Source organism: Cetorhinus maximus, chromosome 15 (assembly GCF_964194155.1).
Source record: "Cetorhinus maximus chromosome 15, sCetMax3.hap1.1, whole genome shotgun sequence".
Lineage (NCBI taxonomy): Eukaryota > Metazoa > Chordata > Chondrichthyes > Lamniformes > Cetorhinidae > Cetorhinus > Cetorhinus maximus.
The window spans coordinates 70,985,305-71,003,441 of record NC_135893.1 but is presented as its reverse complement, the minus strand read 5'-3'; the positions used below and the strand labels follow the sequence as shown (position 1 = coordinate 71,003,441).

Here is an 18,137-nt window from a genome sequence, read left to right as displayed (position 1 = left end):
ATGGATAGATGCTGGAAGTATTTGTAATATATATTTCCCAATTGCATTATTTGCCTTGTCTCATGTGAAACAGAGGGAAAAAATGTGCTTAATGCGTACTCCTTAAAGCTTGCTGCTTTGTTTTTAATTCAACATTTTCAACAATGTTATAAGACATGCAATGACAGTTGATGGGTACTACAACTTTATTAGGTCTGCATTTGTACAATAATTATTCTGTTAGTGGCAGTATAGTAGCTATGGAATGCTCTTTGAATAATGTACCTAATTTTATATCAGGCCACTTTTCGAAGATTCTGGACCTGGAAGGCCGCTAAGCTGTATTATGGAGGACACCGTACCATTTACAGACATGACAGGTGCTGCGGGTGGAGGGAACTGCCAACTGATAGAGTCTCCAAACCAGGAACAGAGACTTCAGACACAGCGCATCCGAAATTTTGGGGTTCGAGTTCAAATGCATACGCCACAGAGCCGGCCTCAAGGCCATCAGTCACCTGTATTGCCAGAGGGATATGGTAAAGCTTGGATTCAGTAGTTTTTTTTTGACTGGTATTCAGAGGGGAGTGCTAAAATCAAATGGCCATTTTGGATTGCCAGTAAATCATTGGCACTTAGAAATACACTTGCATTTATGAATTTGTATTCAATATTTGTATTCAATGCAAAATGTACAGATTTCTACTCTCACTTCAAACTGATGGGTATGATTTCCAGACTTTTTTAAAAAATAGACTGATTTATTTCTATTTCTGGAGCATTTGCTTAAATAACAAATGATTAGTCGAGATTTTAGCAAACTTGCCTGTTTATTGGTTTGGACTAGAGAATATAGATGAGGTAATGCCATCATGATACTGAACATTAATGAAGTGAGTGAGTACTGGAAGATCTGTCCCCTAAAACTTCTCATACGACCATAGCAGATCCTTCTGCCCATTTACCACCCCCTGTACCGTTGTACAGGGCTCAAATAATTGTGTGTCAACATTCTTGTTGGATAGCTTAGGCTTGCTTTCCCCCTCATATCCACCCACTCTAATACATAGCTTAAGATAAAATAACACTCCAGTTTGATGACGTCTTCATCCAAATAATGGAGAATTGTGGAAGAAGAGAAAAAAACATCTAGACTAAAGCTCCCTTAATTTGTATTCTGATTTGTTGACCCTAAAAATATGTAAATGTCTGGTTTTGATCGGTGTCCTTGATTTTCAGATTAGTAAGTAAAGAGGTATGCTTGACGAAGCAATGGAAGAACGGGAAATAATACTTTATGTGCTTCCTAGTGACTAGACATAGAGACAGCTTCACCTCTCTTGGGGTACGAATGATAGGTTACCCAGAGCACCTAAACAGAAGTATGGAGATAATGCAATTTAACGCATGCTCCCTTTAGCTTCATGCCTTCAGCCACCACCGCCCCCCCAACCACCTTTCTCTGATATCTCAACAAATGTTAACCAGATTAGTGATTCCTGAGTTTCTATTAAAAGTGGTGAAGAGCACAGTCGACATGCTGTACTACAAATATTCCGTATTAGTACACCCGAACATTTGTATTGTATTTTTCCTCACATTTTATAAATGACTATCTCATTGCACTGGTCATTCCAACTCACTTAATAATGAAGGGAAAGCACATCTACATTGTTGATGCACTCAAACAGGCTTGTCTCAATAAATTAGATTTAAAATTAATTTGCAGAAAATTTAAGAATCTTAATCAGCACATCAGCTGCAATTTCTCTCACTAGAAGCACAAACTTGGCAAATTATCTTAATTACAAATGTAGAGAAGATGGAATTAATACAACACATAGTTAATTTTCATGTTTTGTGCAACTGGAGTCCATGCTCAAGCTAACTGTGTTGATTCACTTGCAGTGCAGGTTTTACAACTAGAGAAAGATCTAGTTCTAAATTATTGTCTGTTTTCAGAGCAGCGAACAACTGTACAGGGACAGATTTATTTCCTGCATACACAGACTGGAGTCAGCACTTGGCACGATCCTCGAATTCCAAGGTTAATTAACAAAATTTAATAACATTTGCCAAACAGTTCCTGCTGTATAGATAATTTCAATTGTTCTAATTTGATTTGTAATTTGTTTGTGCAGAGATCTTACAAATTTTAACTATGATGAGCTCGGTCCTTTGCCTTCTGGGTGGGAAGTCAGAAGTACAGTGTCAGGAAGAATATATTTTGTGGATCACAACAACAGAACTACACAGTTTACAGATCCCAGACTGCACCATATAATGAAGTAAGCTATTTGAAGCGCAATTCACCTTTATTAAGAATGACTCAATTATTGTGATGCATAAATATCATCACACATAGGTACTAATTTCAACCATGGGAGAATATTGTTGAATTGAACCTTTGCAGTAGTCCTTATTACCTAGGCATCCGTAATGGTTTTAAATCAACAACTTTCCACTAAATTTTAGGCTCTGCTGGAATCACCTCACTAGTTAGAAAGTAGGTTCCTGAATAGTCACATATTGATTTGCAGGTTAGCTAACAAAATCACGATTAGATAGGAAAGCTTAGACAATGTTGCAACTTTTGATGCTGGAAAATTGAAGATCCAGCAGCAGTAGATGCCATAAAGGAGATTGGCCTTTTAGAGGGCGCATGGCACCATCCAGCCAGAGTGCCGATGCCCAGAGTTATGTAACTGAGTGAGTCAATGCACTCGCCCAACTCCCTTAGACCTGCCTGTAAATGATGAAAAATATGATAGCTGAAAGAACAAGGTGAAGATGAGTATGTTGCTTAGTTCTGCACATATTTTTTATAGGGCCCATCAGCCATATTGCAAATCTGAAATGGGAATTGCTGTACAGGTATCATTGAAGCAATGTGCAGAACCAGTGTCCTTTCACATGTACTTGTTCATTTTCATTTTTTCTAAAGATGGAAATGGCAGCCAGGAAATATCAAACAAATGTCAAAGTACTCACCTGCTTTTAGGGCTGTCTCTAAGGTTAGCATCCAATGCCATCCCATTGTTCTTTCTGCACTAAGTAATGCAGGCACCATTGACTACTTCCTGAATAATGGCCACTGACATCCATGATGATGTTTTTATGGATACTTGCCACCTGAACATTGATTGAGTGAAAACCCGTCCTTTCGATGAAGGCCATGGGGTTGACATGAAGAGCCCTGATGCCTTCATTAGTATTTTGTACAACTCAGCACGAGAAAATTCCCTTGTACGTGAAAGCTTTGTATCTTGTCCCATTGGGTGCCTCTTTTTCACAGGAGGTTATGGAGGTATTGACCCTTGCAAGCATAGTCCTGCCTGTTCCCTGAGGCCTCACTATTGCACAATATGCTTGATAAAGCTATTGTCTCTTTGGGTAGCTTGGAAGAATGCAATGGCATGAAAACTTAATGCTTTTGTATCAGTGGGAAACATTTAAAGAAACAATTCAAAATGTTCAACAAAATACATTCCATTGAAGAACAAAAACTCAGCAAGAAGGACCCAGCTTGTGTCTCACTCATGAAGTTCAAGATCGTATTAGATTAAAAGAAGAGGCTTACAATATTGCAAAAACCAGTAGCAAGTCTGAAGATTGGCAGTGTTTGAGAAACCAGCAAAGGACCACCAAAAAATTGATAAAAAGGGAAAAAATAGAATATGAGAGTAAATTAGCCAGAAATATAAAAATAGATTGTAAGAACATTTGTAAGTATATAAAGAGAGCAGCTAAAGTAAATGTTGATCCCTTAGAATCAGAAAAAGGAGAAATTATCAAGGGGAGCGAGGAAATGGTGGAGGCATTGAAGAAATTTTTTGTGTCTGCCTTCACAGTGGAAGACACAAGTTCCATATCAGACATAGACGATAACCTAGGAGCTAAAAAGAGTGAGGAAATTAGGGAAATTAACATCAGCAGAGATAAAGTATTGGAGAAATTTAAGAGATTAAAATCCGACAAATCCCCAGGACCTGATGGCCTACATCCTAGGGTTCTAAAAGAGATATTTGCAGAGATAGTGGATGTGCCAGCTATGGTTTTCCAATATTCCTTAGATTCAGGAATGGCCCCACTAGTTTGGAAGTTGACAAATGTTACACCACATTTCAAGAAAGGAGGGAGAGAGAAAATAGTGAACTACAGACCAGTTAGCCTAACATTAACTGTTGGGAAAATGCTGGAATGTATTATTAAGGCAGTCTTAACAATGCACTTACAAAAGCATAGTATGATTAGAACAAGCCAACATGGTTTTACTAAAGGGAAATCTTGTTTGACAACTTTAAGGGCTGAACCTTCCCCCCGCCGGCGGAGGGGGGAGTTGATGGGCGGGCGCTTACAGCGCACTTCGGATCGGCGCCTCCAATTGGAGGCGCTCTGCCATTTTACGTGGGCAGGCCAATTAAGGCCTGCCCAGCGTGACGTCTGCACAGAGGCACTATGCGTTCCCTGGGCAGTGTGGGGGGGGGTTGAATTCCAAAATCGAGAGTGTGCTTTTTCGAACATGCGCATGAAAGAGCGCACTCATCTCAGCCTCAGGGAGATCGGCTGTAAATGTAAAAAAGATAAAAATAGAAAAATAAAATTTCCCTTACATGTCCCCTCATGTGACAATGAGTTGGGACATGTCCATAATTTTTACAAAATCTTTATTAAAATTTTTTAAAGCCTACATGAAACCTCATCCCACCCGTGGATGAGGTTTTATGTTTTTTCTAGCTCCCACCGGGGTCCCTGGCCTGCCTGCCAACCTACCTTAAGATTGGACGGGCAGGTCCTTTAATTACTTAATTGACCCTGTCAATGGCCTCAGTTGGCCATTGACAGGTCGGTGGGCACACAGCTGATTTCGCTGCACCTCCGCCTTCCTGAAAATTTAAGTGGGCCGTGGTGACGTCGGGAGTTCCGCCCGACGTCACCGCGTGTCATTTTACGTGTAGGCGGCGGGATCCACCCCTGCTCGCTGACTCGTAAAATTCTGCCCTAAGAGTTTTTTTTGTGGATGTAACTTTTAGGGTAGATAAAGGGGAACTAGGAGATGTAGTATACCTCTATCTCCAAAAGGCATTTGATGAGGTGCTGCACAAAAGGTTAAAAGGCAAAATAAGGACTCATGGAGTTGGGGGTGATATATTAGCATGGATAGAGGATCAGCTAATGGACAGAAAACAGAGAGTGGGCATAAACAGGGCTTCTTTAAGTTGGTAAGCAATGAATAGTGAAGTGCCACAAGGATCAGTGCTGGGGCCTCAGCTATATGCAATCTTTGTTAATGACTTAGCTGAAGAGACAGAGAGTAATGCATCAAAGTTTGTTGATGATACCAAACTAGGTGGAAAGGTAAGCTGTGGGGAGGACACAAAGAGGCTGCAAAGAGACATATACAGGTTAGGTGAGTGGGCAACAAGATGGCAGATGGAGTATTATATAGGGAAATGTGAAGTTATTTACTTTGGTCATAAGAATAAAAAAGCAGAATATTTTTTAAAAGGTGAGAAACTTGTAAGTGTTGATGTTCAAAGAGACTTGGGTGTGCTGGTACAAGGAACACCAAAAGTTAGCATGCAGGTGCAGCAAGCAATTAGAAAGGCAAATGGCATGTTGATCTTTATTGCAAGGGCATTGGAGTGCAAGAATATAGAAGTCTTGCAACAGTTGTACAGGGTTTTGGTGAGACTGCACCTGGTGTACTGTGCGCAGTTTTGGCCTCCATGTTTAAGAAAAGATATACTTGCATTGAAAGCGGTACAGCAAAGGTTCACTAAACTGGTCCCTGGGATGAGGGAGCTGTGATACGATAAGAGGCTGAGTAAATTAGGCTTGTATTCTCTGAAGTTTAGAAGAATGAGAAACAATCACATTGAAACCAACAAAATTCTGAAGGGGCTTGATACAGAAGAGCAAGGAATTTACCTCTGGTGTCCTGGCAAATACTTATCCTTCAAGCAGCATCACAGAAAACAGATTGTCTGGTCATTATCACATTGTTGCTTGTGGAAGCATGCTGTGCACAAATTGGCCATCGTGTTTGCTACATTGCAACAGTGACTACACTTCAAAAGTACTTTATCGGCTTTAAGACATCTTGGGGTCATGAAAAGCACTAAATGAATGCAAGTTTCTCTTTTCTTTGTAAATCTCTTTGGACCTCCACTGTTCTTAACTTTTCAACATTTAAAAAATATTCGGATATACTTTTTTTTGGTCCAAAGTGGATGACTCCACACTTGCCTGTGCTAAAATCCATCTGGGTTTTGTTCACTCAATCGATCAGTGTCTCTTTGTAACCTTTTGTTGCCACCTACACTACTTATTATACCACTAATCTTTGTGGTATCAACGAACTTGGATATATGGCTCTCTGTTGCATTAGCTAATTCATTAATAAACGTAGTGTACTCTTGATGCTTCCTTATAGCAATCCATCTCAGTTGAAGGAATCAAGCCAGCCATTGCCAGTGCAGACAGAGGCACCGGTGGATGAAGGGGAGGGAGAATGGTCTGTCCCAAGATGCGAGCGAGATCTAGTACAGAAGTTGAAAGTCCTGAGGCACGAACTTGCTTTGCAGCAACCGCAAGCTGGGCACTGCCGCATTGAAGTCTCCAGAGATGAAATCTTTGAGGTAACATTGATATGTGTATTTTAAGAGTGTATAGTTAATATCTGTGTTTGTATTTATCCCAGACAGCTTTGAAAGATGCATTTTATGAAATATTTTTAATAAAGTTGTTAAATTATATTCTGTTTACAAACAGAAAACATACCTGTAGTTTGTTCTGTTTAGGAATCATATCGACAAGTGATGAAAATGAGGCCAAAAGACTTGAAGAAGCGTTTAATGGTTAAATTTAGAAGTGAAGAAGGGCTGGATTACGGTGGAGTTGCCAGGTGAGATTTATTTACACTGAGTCCAAAGTCATGTAATGGTTAACTGAGAAAAAAGGATAGAACGTGTTTGCAACACTGCACTGTCGGCAGATCTACAGTAGTGGCAGACCGTAGCAGCATTCAATTACAGGTCAACTAAAATACACACATCAGCTGCAATTTGAACACTAACTACTTTAGTGAACAGACAAGGCTCACACCACCAGGTTAAGAACACCCCTCTGATTTCAGAGAATGTGCCATGTTCACACTCCCGAGTTCAGAGAATGAGGAGGGCTCTCACGCTCCTGAGTTCAGAGATTCTCTGAGGCTGAAGCATTTACTATTTTGCATAATTTGAGCTGCAAGGATGGTTCAGTGAAGCGCATTTAATTCAAGGAGAACAGGTGAGGGTGATGTCATTGGAAGTGACATCCCTAGCATAACAGTAGGGCCTGCACTAAGAATGACATCATGAATTGGTCAGGTTCACGAGCAGAATACTGAGATGGTTTAAACGGAACCTGGAAGTACCCACACTATCACTAATCACACCATCAAACTAAACACTGGGTGAGAGCGGTGGTGGCTGATGCGCCACGCATTATTAGCAGGTTTATTGCAACGGAAGGGTGGTGGTTGAGTGTTACCTTATTTTTTTACAAAGTGAGTAGAGACAGTGCCATGGTTTCCTGATTTTGTCTAGTACAATGATTTCACTTACTGGCCAAATGCCTGGCTTTCCGAAAAATCAGCTCATTGCTGTTCATTGGGCAGAGCAAGATCCAGGTTTGGGGTGGGGTAAGGGGATGAGAGAGCGAAGGCGGTGCAAATGTAAAGACATTGAAAGAACATGATCCGTTCTAACAAGTGGGAAATAATGTTATCCTTCATCCTTCTAACTTGGAGGCATTGTGAACAGTGAGGAGGATGCTGTAGAACTTCAAAAGGGCATATGAAGTTTGATGAAATGGGTGGGCAAGTAGCAGGTGAAATCTAATGTAGTGATGCGTCAAGTGATTCATTTTAGTAGGAAGAATGCAGAGAGACAGTATAAAATAAAGGGTAGAATTCTGAAGGGGTACAGGAGCAGAGGGACCTGGGTGTATATGTGCATAAGTCATTGAGGGTGGCAGGACAAGCTGAGAGCTAGGTTAATAAAGCATACAGCATCGTAGGCTTTATTAATAGAGGCATAGAGTACAAAAGCAAGGAGGTTATGTTAAACCTGTATAAAACACTGGTTCAGCCTCAACTGGAGTATTGTATCCGGTCCTGGATGTGAAGGAACTAGAGAGTGCAGAAAGCTGGTATGCATGTACAGCAGGTAATAAGGAAGGCAAATGGAATTTTGGCATTTATTGCTAAAGGAATAGAGTATAAAAATAGGAAAGTGTTGTTGCAACTGTACGAGGCATTGGTGAGACCGCACCTGGAGTACTGTGCACAGTTTTGGTCCCCTTGAGGAAGATGTAGTTGCATTGGAAGCGGTTCAGAGGAGGTTCACTAGATTGATTCCAGAGATGTGGGGCTTGTCTTATGAGGAGAGGTTGAGCAGTTTAGGCCTAAAGTTGCTAGAGTTTAGAAGGATGAGAGGAGATCTAATTGAGATATATAAGATGCTAAAGGGGATAGACAAAGTAGACGTGGAGCGGATGTTTCCCCTTGTGGGGCATTCTAGAACGAGAGGCCATAGTTTTAGGCTAAGGGGTGGTAGATTTAAATCAGAGATAAGGAGGAATTACTTTTCTCAAAGGATCGTGAATCTGTGGAATTCATTACCTCAGAGTGCAGTGGATGCTGGGACGCAGAATAAATTTAAGGAGGAGATAGACAGATGTTTAATTAGTAACGGGTTGAAAGGTTATGGGGAGTGGGCGGGAAATTGGAGATGAGGCCGAAATGAGATCAGCCATGATCGTGTTGAATGGCGGGGCAGGCTCGAGAGGCTGAATTGCTTACTCCTGCTCCTAGTTCTTATGTTCTTATGATGTTAAAAGATTAATGAAAATAGTTCCCAGGATGAGGAACTTCAGTTACGTAGATAGATTGGAGTGGGACTGCTTTCCTTGGAGAAGAGAAGGTTGAGAGGAGATTTGATAGAGGTATTCAAAATCATGAGGGGCCTGGATAAAGTAATTCGGAAAAAACTGTTTCCATTGTTGGAAGGATTGAGAACAAGAGGGCACTGATTTAAAGTAATTGGTAATAGAAGCAATGGAGACATGAGGAACAACTTTTTCACGCAGCGAGTGATTGGGATCTGGATTGCACTGCCTGAGAGTGTGATGGAGGCAGCGTCAATTGAGGCATTTAAGAGGGAATTGGATTATCATCTGAAAAGGAAGAATGTGCAGGGCTATGGGGAGAAGGCCAGGGAGTGGCACTGGGTAAATTGCTCCTTCAGAGAGCCAGCACAGACACGATGGGCCAAATGGCTTCCTTCAAGGCTGTAACTATTTTATGATTCTGTCACCCAGTCTGGATCACTGTCTTCCACTCCCCACCCACAGTGTTCTCTCTTTGCTCTCAGTCCTGAGTTGCTGACTGCCTGGCCCCGCACCCCGACCTGAGCTTCTGACATCTGCCTCACCGAGATTCAGACCTTCTCCCATCCTTCACCCCTGAGTGCCTGAACTTCTTCCCTGGATCTGCTTCCCACATAGCTCCATCTAGGCACTTGTGCAACCACAAATAACTTACACCATCTGGTGGAAGAGTGGATCAGCCTTCAGCCAAAGGTCCCACATAATTGTGCACATGCGCAGGAGGACTGGTATATCTTATGTGGTTACAGTTTGATAATTTCCTAGAGGAATAGAATTCAAAAACAGAGAAATTATGTTAAACGTACATAGAACTTTGCTTAGACCACATTTATTTGGTACAAAGTATTGATCTGCATATTACAAAAATGATATAGAAGCAAAGGAGAAAGTGCAAAAAATAATTTACAAGCTTGACACCAGAGAGGGCAAAACTAGCAAGAAAATCCCAACAGCAGGGGCTCTTTTCTCCAGATAAGAGAACAAGGGACCTTTTCAATTATGATGGAGTTCGGCAAAGTAGCAGATGTTTCTACTTGTGAGGGAGTCCAAAACTTGGGACTATAAATATAAGGTAATCACTAAAATCCAGTAAAGAATTCAGTAAAAACTTCTTTACCTAACGGGTGGTAGGAATCTGAAACTTGTACTACATGGAGCGGTTGAGTTACAGAAGGGAGAAAGGAGTAGAAGGATATTTTGATGGGGTGAGATGAAGTTAAGCAGCAGGAGGATTGGAGGAGTGGAGCATGCATGTGACATAAAATGGTCTGTTTCTGTGTTATAAATTGCCTCTAATTTTGGAACTGGGGTTGAGGTTACTAAAAGTGAGTCCAGGAAAAAAAATCTTCATGTAGACAAAACATGAATGGTACTGGCCCAGAAAGCCATAGGTGTAAAGTCAATTGAGGTGTTTAAAAGGAAGATAGATCTTTATTTAAAGTATAAGGATATTCAGGGCCGTGCAGAAAAGACCACAAATTGAGATTATAAGGATAGAGTTGCCACTTCTAATAAAAATGAAAAGCTGGCTTGATGACCTAAATGCCCTACTTTGGTTCTGATTTTACAGTCCTGATTACCTTCAAATATCATTTGTGTTTTCTTATTTCGTAGGGAGTGGTTGTATTTGCTTTGTCATGAAATGTTGAATCCTTACTATGGACTATTTCAGTATTCAACTGATAATATCTACACGCTACAGATCAACCCAGATTCTGCAGTTAACCCTGTGAGTATCTGAAGTCACAGTGAGAGTTGAATAAAAGCAAACTGAATAGGAATATCCTGTGTTTTCTTAATGTTCTGCAAGTGATCAGAACGTAATATTGACCTTTTATCCATATAGATTTCCTCTGTAAGGTAAGTATGTGTAACAAAATCCAACTGCCAGAAATAACTGCATGTATAATTTTTGGATGGCCTCTATCTCCCATTCCAAAAAGAAACTTGGTTAGATAGAAGAGTCAGACTACTTAGACCTGGTAAATTACCCCCAAACCATTTAATTTCTGTTGAATTATAATCAAGGAATTGCATTTGTTTCTCTAGAAATTTTTTAAGTTTTCACTATAAGAAATTTGTCATAGAAGAGTCATGTAAGAATATCAACCAATTACTGCTCAACTAAATTATTTGGTGCCTATGCTTTTCCCAGTCTCCTAAAAGATTGACTTGAAACATTTGCAAAAATCCAAGTGGACCTGCAGATTTTGGATTTCATTTCTTCACTTTCATGCTGGAAATATTCTTGCTTGTGTTGACTCTTAATAAATAGTTCAAAGATTCTCTAAATAATTGTGTTTCCTAATTTATTTGAGAGAGATGAAGAAATGGGCATCAGCTTTAAATGTGGCCATGAATTTGCATGTTTGATTCTCATTAAATTTCAGTGGTTTCTTTAATGATTCAAACCATGCAATATACAACCTTTTCAGTGCATGTATAGATTTCGCAATCTTTCTGATCATCTTTTTTAGATGTTAATTTTCCTTTGGGATTAGGAAGATTAGTTTGAAGGAATATATTAACAAGCATTGCTTAAATTGAATTGACAGGACACCACTTCCCCACTCCAAACTCTGTTCAATGGGCTGTGATAGAGTAAATTGTACATGGCTCAACAAAGATGCTATAGATATGATACACTAAATAGCCTCCTCAAATTTCCTACTTTGATATGTTTGAATCTTCTCAAATGTATTTTTGAGCAAATTCATCTGGGCATTTTAGCAAGGAAATATTCTGTTTCTTGAAACTGGTTCATTTCTCTTATTTAGCACAGTTCTGACGTCCATTTATTATCAATGCCTTTGTGCTGTGAAACCATTTCAAGAAAGCTGCCGCTGCCATGGAATACATCCATTTCATTTTAGAGGCGGTGTCCACATCACTGAACTAACAGCAAAGTTATTCCACATACACAAGTATATTCATAAGTTGAAATTCGCGACTCTACTTTAGGTTGGCTTAACTTCTGCAGTGCCTGAATAAGGTACCTGTATGTCACCAAGCAAGAAGCCACATTATAGGCCTGTATTTGTGGCACATAACCCAGCTGTGGCCAGTGACAACTATGCCTTCCCCTTCCAACAGCATTTATGCTTTGCTGTTGCTGGTGGCGCTTCTGCCTCTATAAGTGCGAGTGAAAACCCCTCTTTAGGTCAGTTATGATGACCCTGAAGGCAGCAGTGCAGCCTCATTCACTTTACTGAGCTGCTTTTGAAATCATGGCTGCTGGCAGTGATGCTGTAAAGTAGTTGGAGCATATAGTATAAATCATTTTCATTGATAGTGGTCAGTTAATTTGAGTAAAAGACTGTCTCTTTCTTAATCACAATTCTTAATGAATTTCTACTTGATGATAGCCCTAAACTGAATATATTTTGGACTATTGAGAATAATTTCTATTTGACTGGTTGTATCAGCTTAATTTAATTTCTGTCTTGTCTTGATATTCTTTTGCATTAACGTTACATAATTCAGTGAGACATTAGAGAAGATTGATTATATGAATGTTTCTGGTGCTTTTGCTTGTCAGCCACAGGATGGCAGCATTTTACTTTTTAATCAAACAAGTGAATATTTCTTCTACAGGAACATTTGTCATACTTTCATTTTGTGGGTCGGATAATGGGACTTGCCGTATTCCATGGTCACTATATTAATGGGGGTTTCACATTACCATTCTACAAGCAACTGTTGGGTAAACCTATCCAGTTATCAGACTTGGAAACTGTTGACCCAGAATTGCACAAGAGCCTGGTTTGGATCCTGTGAGTTGAACTAATGGAATAACATAACTGAAAAATTGACTCTTGAATTTTTCCTTCTTGACTAATGTCTTCCTGGCTGGATGTCTGGACAGAAAATAACTAAGTAGAGGTTTGAGATTGCTATTGAGATTAAGAAAAGGTGCATTAACTTTTCCTAGGAATAGATTTTACTGCAGATGATTAAAGGAATTAAAATTATACCTTTTATAATCTGAAAAGAGTTAGTGCATAAAGGGAACTGTTGATAGTTTAGTTCAGAAACTGTTAGGTGTGTGTCATGATCTCATAAACTGTAAGGGATGAAGGATTATACTGTTGAGACTGTAGTACTTTTAGACCTTTAATTTAGATTTGCCATCTATATTTTGAGATTTTGGGTCTATTTAGAGTATTATGGTTCTGTAAAATTCTCTATTTATGTGCATGTTAAGTATTTTGTGGTGGAAGATGGAACATATTAATCAGGGCTTGCTTAAGGCTTTGATGCATCTACGCATCAGCACTAACCATTGGTATAAGTAGGATGGTAGTATTTGAAGCCTGTAAAGAAATTGTGTTGTTGCTTTAAAAGAACGCAGAAAGCTGTATTTGATATTCTATCAAATTGCAAATAATGAAGGTATTATCCAGCCAATTGCTTCAATAACTTTTTTACTGTTACAGTGAAAATGACATCACACCTGTACTTGATCATACGTTTTGTGTTGAGCACAATTGTTTTGGTCGGATTATTCAACAAGAGCTCAAACCAAATGGCAGAAATGTTCCTGTAACAGAGGAGAATAAACGAGAATATGTAAGGTAAATGGTTTATTTTTCTGTTACTGTTTGGGGGAGTTGGGGGCTGTACTGCTCCTTGATGCAAAGTTTTGAAATATGCATTCCCAGGGAGTGCCAAGTCGTGGCTCATGACATTTTTATCCCTGGATTTTTAAAACAATGCATCTTGATGAGGTAAGTAACGTTATATCTTGAAAAATATTTTCTCCTCTCATAGAAAAATTAGGACTCTGATTTTACACTTCAACTTTTCTGACTCTCTTATCTAGAGTCATTTCAAGGAATTTCTGCACCCCCAGACTGTGATTTTCTAACAAGAAACAACCCTGGCTGAAGTGCCAATTGAACCAAACTCACCAGCATTTATTTAATTTTTACTCATTTAATAGTTACAAATATAACTTGCTAAGTATCACTTTAAAAACAAAAGAATTATGAGAAGGAACAACAGAGGTTAATGAAAAGCCATCAATTAAATAAATTGGGTAGATTGTCCATTGTTTCAAAGTGCATTATACTTGGGCTCCTTTCACATTAAAGTAGTTGTTTCCAGAGGGAGAGAGTTGAGCATATTCGCATCCCAAATACTAATGGCCATTTAGGTTATTCACAATCTCGTTTATAGTCCTACAATCCTAAAATACAAAATTGTTTTGGGAGCCCAACAGTACAATTAGCTCTTTGAATAAGGCACACAAAATCCATTCTGGCATTACTTGGCTGCTTTCCAGTTTATCCTATTTTGCTTCTTGAAAGCTACTATTTATAAAAAATCTAATTTCTATCTGTTTATTGTGTAGAGTTCTCAACATTAATATTGGCTATACATTTTTTGCACTTTATTTAGTCTTTACATACAGGCCTGTTTAAATTGGCCTGTAGTTTTTACAGATTTAAATTCCAATATATGTGTTTGTATTTATTGTATTTATGACTTGACCCCATTAATCCATCTTACCTTATGTTCAGGCTTTACGTGAACTGGCGGTTTATGAGAGGAATCGAGGCACAATTTCTGGCTTTGCAGAAGGGATTTAATGAGCTTATTCCACAACATCTACTTAAACCTTTTGATCAGAAGGAAATTGAGGTAACAGACTTGTTCACATTTAGTAAAATATGGCTTTAGATAGTTGAAGAAAGAAATATATAATGGTTCCTAATTCCCATTCCTCTTTCCTTTCTGGTCAGTCTGGTACCTGACATGTGAGAACTCATTATCATGATTAAGAGTCTAGAAACCAAGCCCAGCTACTGAGGAATTTTAATATGTAGAGTTTCAATTTGCCTGATATAAGGTGCATGCATTGCCTCCCATAGAGCACACCACACTGATCTAAGATTGGAGTATTTGGGTGCATGTTGAAGAGACATGAGGCCTAAGAGCTTTTTGTGCATAGATATTGCTGATATTTAACTGGCTAAAGCCATGCAATTTATCAGCACACTGGTAAGCTTCCCACTGCTTATCCAATCAGTCCTATTATATCTGGTAAACTGATCTGGTTGGTCAGTCATCATTTGCATACTGAAATACTCTGAACCTGTTTGGCCGAGGTTTATTATTATGGAGTTCATCATTTGTGTCTTCCTTTATAATTTACTGACAATGCTTTTTGATGTTAATTTATTATAAAGTATAATCACTGACTTTTTGCCAAGATGTGCTTCAAAATTGTTTAGATTTGCCTATTGATGAGATGTTAGGGACACCAAAGTTTAGTTTTAAAATTTTATGGTTGAATAGCAAAGTAGACAGTAGTCATCTAATACTTATAGCTGATAAATTAGTTAAGTTTAGCTGGTTTTGCCAATTGAGATTTGCTAACCATTTGCATGTGTAGTTTTGTGTGAGAATGTACTGCATACTTAAGTGTAACAAATGCTAATCCTTTAAATATTCTGTGGATACAAGAATATATGCTAATAGAAGGTTTGCATCTGAATTTTTCTTCCTGCAGCTGATTATTGGTGGGTTGGGAAAGATTGACATAAAGGACTGGAAAGCTAACACACGCCTAAAGCACTGTACATCGGACAGCAATATTGTGAAATGGTTCTGGCAAACAGTTGAGATGTTTGATGAAGAAAGGAGAGCACGGCTTCTTCAGTTTGTGACCGGATCTTCCCGGGTACCTCTGCAGGGATTCAAGGCACTACAAGGTGGATATCATATAAATCATAATTTGCTGTGTAAGCATGTTGTGCTGCTCTGGCTTTAGTATGCCGCACAGGTGTAAGGTGTATTGTGGACTCTACTAAGTAGTGACAACTGTAAATGATGATACAGTGAAATTCATATATGATACATTGAGATAGACAACTAAATTTGTAATCAACAGACAGATATTGCTGACTAGATAAAGAGCAAAACTAGAAATTAATAAGATTCTGTATGTTACAAAATTTATATTAGGTTTAGATTAAAATTGCCTTGCAAATACATGTCAATTTGGCCCATTGGTTACACTCTTGTCAGTGTGAGAGATGGTTGTGGGTTTACGCCCTTCTCTGGGGCTTCAGCATTAGTGAGGGAGTATTGTTGGAGGTGCCATTTTTTAAATAAAATGTGGTACCAAGATGAATGTAAAATCATAGAATAGAACCATAGAATTGTTGCAGCACAGAAGGAGGCCATTTGGTCCTTCAAGCCCATGCCAGCTCTCTGCAGGAGCAATTCAGCTGGTCTCACTTCCCCACCTTGTACCTGTACCCCTGCGATTTTTCTTTCTCCAGATAATGATCAAATTTTTTTTTGAAAGCCACACTCTCAGGTAGTGCATTCCAGATCATAGCCCTTGTGTGTTTTAAAAAAACGGTTTCCTTCATGATGCCTTTGGTTCTTTTGCTGTTCATCTTAAATTGGTGTCATATGGTTCTTGACCCTTCCGCCAATGGGAACAATTTTTCTTTATCTGCTCTTTCCAGACCCATCATGATTTTGAACATTCTATCAAATTTCCTCTTGATCTTCTCTCCTCTAAGGAGAACAACCCCAGCTTCTCAAATCTATCCATGTAACTGAAGTCCCTCATCCCTGGAACCATTCTTGTGAATGGTACTCTGCACCTTCTTCAATGTCTTCCCATCCTTTCTAAAGTGAGTTGCTCAGAATTGGATGTGATACTCCAGTTGAGGACAAACCAGTGTTTTATAAAATTTCATTAATACTTCCTTGCTTTTATACTTCAAGCTTCTATATATAAAGCCCGGGATCCCATATGCCATATTAACCACTTTCTCAACCTGCTTTGCCACATGGAGCAATTTGTGCATAAATGTCCCAACACCCCTCTGCTCCTGAACCCCTTTTAGAATTGTACCTTTTGTTTTATAATTCCTCTCCTCATTCTTTCTACCAAAATGTATCGCTGCATTAATTTTCATCTGCCACATGCCTGCCATACCATCAGCCTGTCTATAAATATCTCATGCAGCTATTCAAAGAAAACCAGGGGAGTATCCCCACTGTCCTGACCAACATTTCTTGCTGGTCAACACCCCCAAAAACGGGTTAAGTTAGCATTTATGTTGTTGCTGTACTTGAGACCTTGTGGTGCACAAATTGGTTGCTGCCTAGATTGAATAGATTGTTGAGCTTTACGACCTGGTTTAGCCTAATAGAATGCATGGAAAAGTGGGTGTAATCAGTGAAGATTTTGGTGCAACTGAAGACGCTGGCTGCCAATATTCAGTTGGAGGAATTTGGCACTCATTCAAGACGAGATGTTAGGCAAGTACTCTGACAGTACAGTGGCTGTTGATGGGCCTGTTGAGAGAGATGAAGGAATGGAGCTGGGTATCATCATTGGGATAATGTTGCCGGGAACGGAACGTAGATGAGGAAGAGAGGATGTGGGCAAAGATGGACCTTCTTGGAATCCTGGTGTTGGTGTGGGGCTGTGAAAACAAGCCATTCTTGGAGATACATTGACTTCTGATTGTGACTGATACTCAGTCACAAGAAGGTATTCTAATAGAACAAGGCAATAGAGGAGAAGCATTGGAAGGAAGATTGTATAGCCGATAGTAACTGTGGAGCATTAAGGGGGGATAAAGCACCATGATAACAGTCTCAAAGGTGTCATTTGTGACTTTGGTTTGGTTTGTTTTGGTGCTGTGGAAGATGGAAACTAGACTGGAGGGAGTTGAACATGGAGTTTTAGGAGAGACGGAAATAGAACTGGAAAGCAGAAGAACCTTAGAGATGATGAAGGGATTTGAAAAGTGTAAGTGGATTAAACAGATAGATTGAGGGAAGGATTTTGAGGGGGTGAGAGTACTGGTGAGGAGAGGGAACCATTAACATGTCAGGTAACATAGGAACCAGTAAAGCAATTACTACAGGAAATAAACACAGAATAAATAGTTTACAGCATAGTTAGGTCAGATCAGATACGCCTAGAACCCTTAAAGAATGGAAAGAAGCAATAGATAGGACTGTTGTGTATATTAAAAAAAAATAAGAACTTAATAAATTTCATTATTCCTATTCGAATGACATAGAAACTCACTTATTGATCAATAACATAATTCTGAATGCACTGTATGGATTCTAATCAGGATACCTTGACAGAATTTATAACTTTAGTTTTTATTTGTAGATAATCAGAAAGTGTATGTACAACAACAACTTATATAGCACCTTTAATGCAATGAAACATCCCAAGG

The 18,137-nt window shown here is 39.2% G+C and overlaps 1 protein-coding gene across 1 annotated transcript in view; it reads left to right on the top strand.

Annotated features, from left to right (window-relative positions):
* The window catches only part of smurf1 (SMAD specific E3 ubiquitin protein ligase 1), a 91,598-nt gene that overhangs the window by 61,097 nt on the left and 12,364 nt on the right, over window positions 1-18,137 (top strand). The window contains exons 6-15 of the mRNA XM_078557649.1: window positions 280-518; window positions 1,942-2,026; window positions 2,121-2,267; window positions 6,416-6,620; window positions 6,783-6,886; window positions 10,528-10,642; window positions 12,508-12,686; window positions 13,350-13,487; window positions 14,436-14,556; window positions 15,428-15,629. Of these exons, the coding sequence (XP_078413775.1) occupies window positions 280-518; window positions 1,942-2,026; window positions 2,121-2,267; window positions 6,416-6,620; window positions 6,783-6,886; window positions 10,528-10,642; window positions 12,508-12,686; window positions 13,350-13,487; window positions 14,436-14,556; window positions 15,428-15,629 (1,535 nt within the window). The remainder of the gene's footprint in view (window positions 1-279; window positions 519-1,941; window positions 2,027-2,120; window positions 2,268-6,415; window positions 6,621-6,782; window positions 6,887-10,527; window positions 10,643-12,507; window positions 12,687-13,349; window positions 13,488-14,435; window positions 14,557-15,427; window positions 15,630-18,137) is intronic.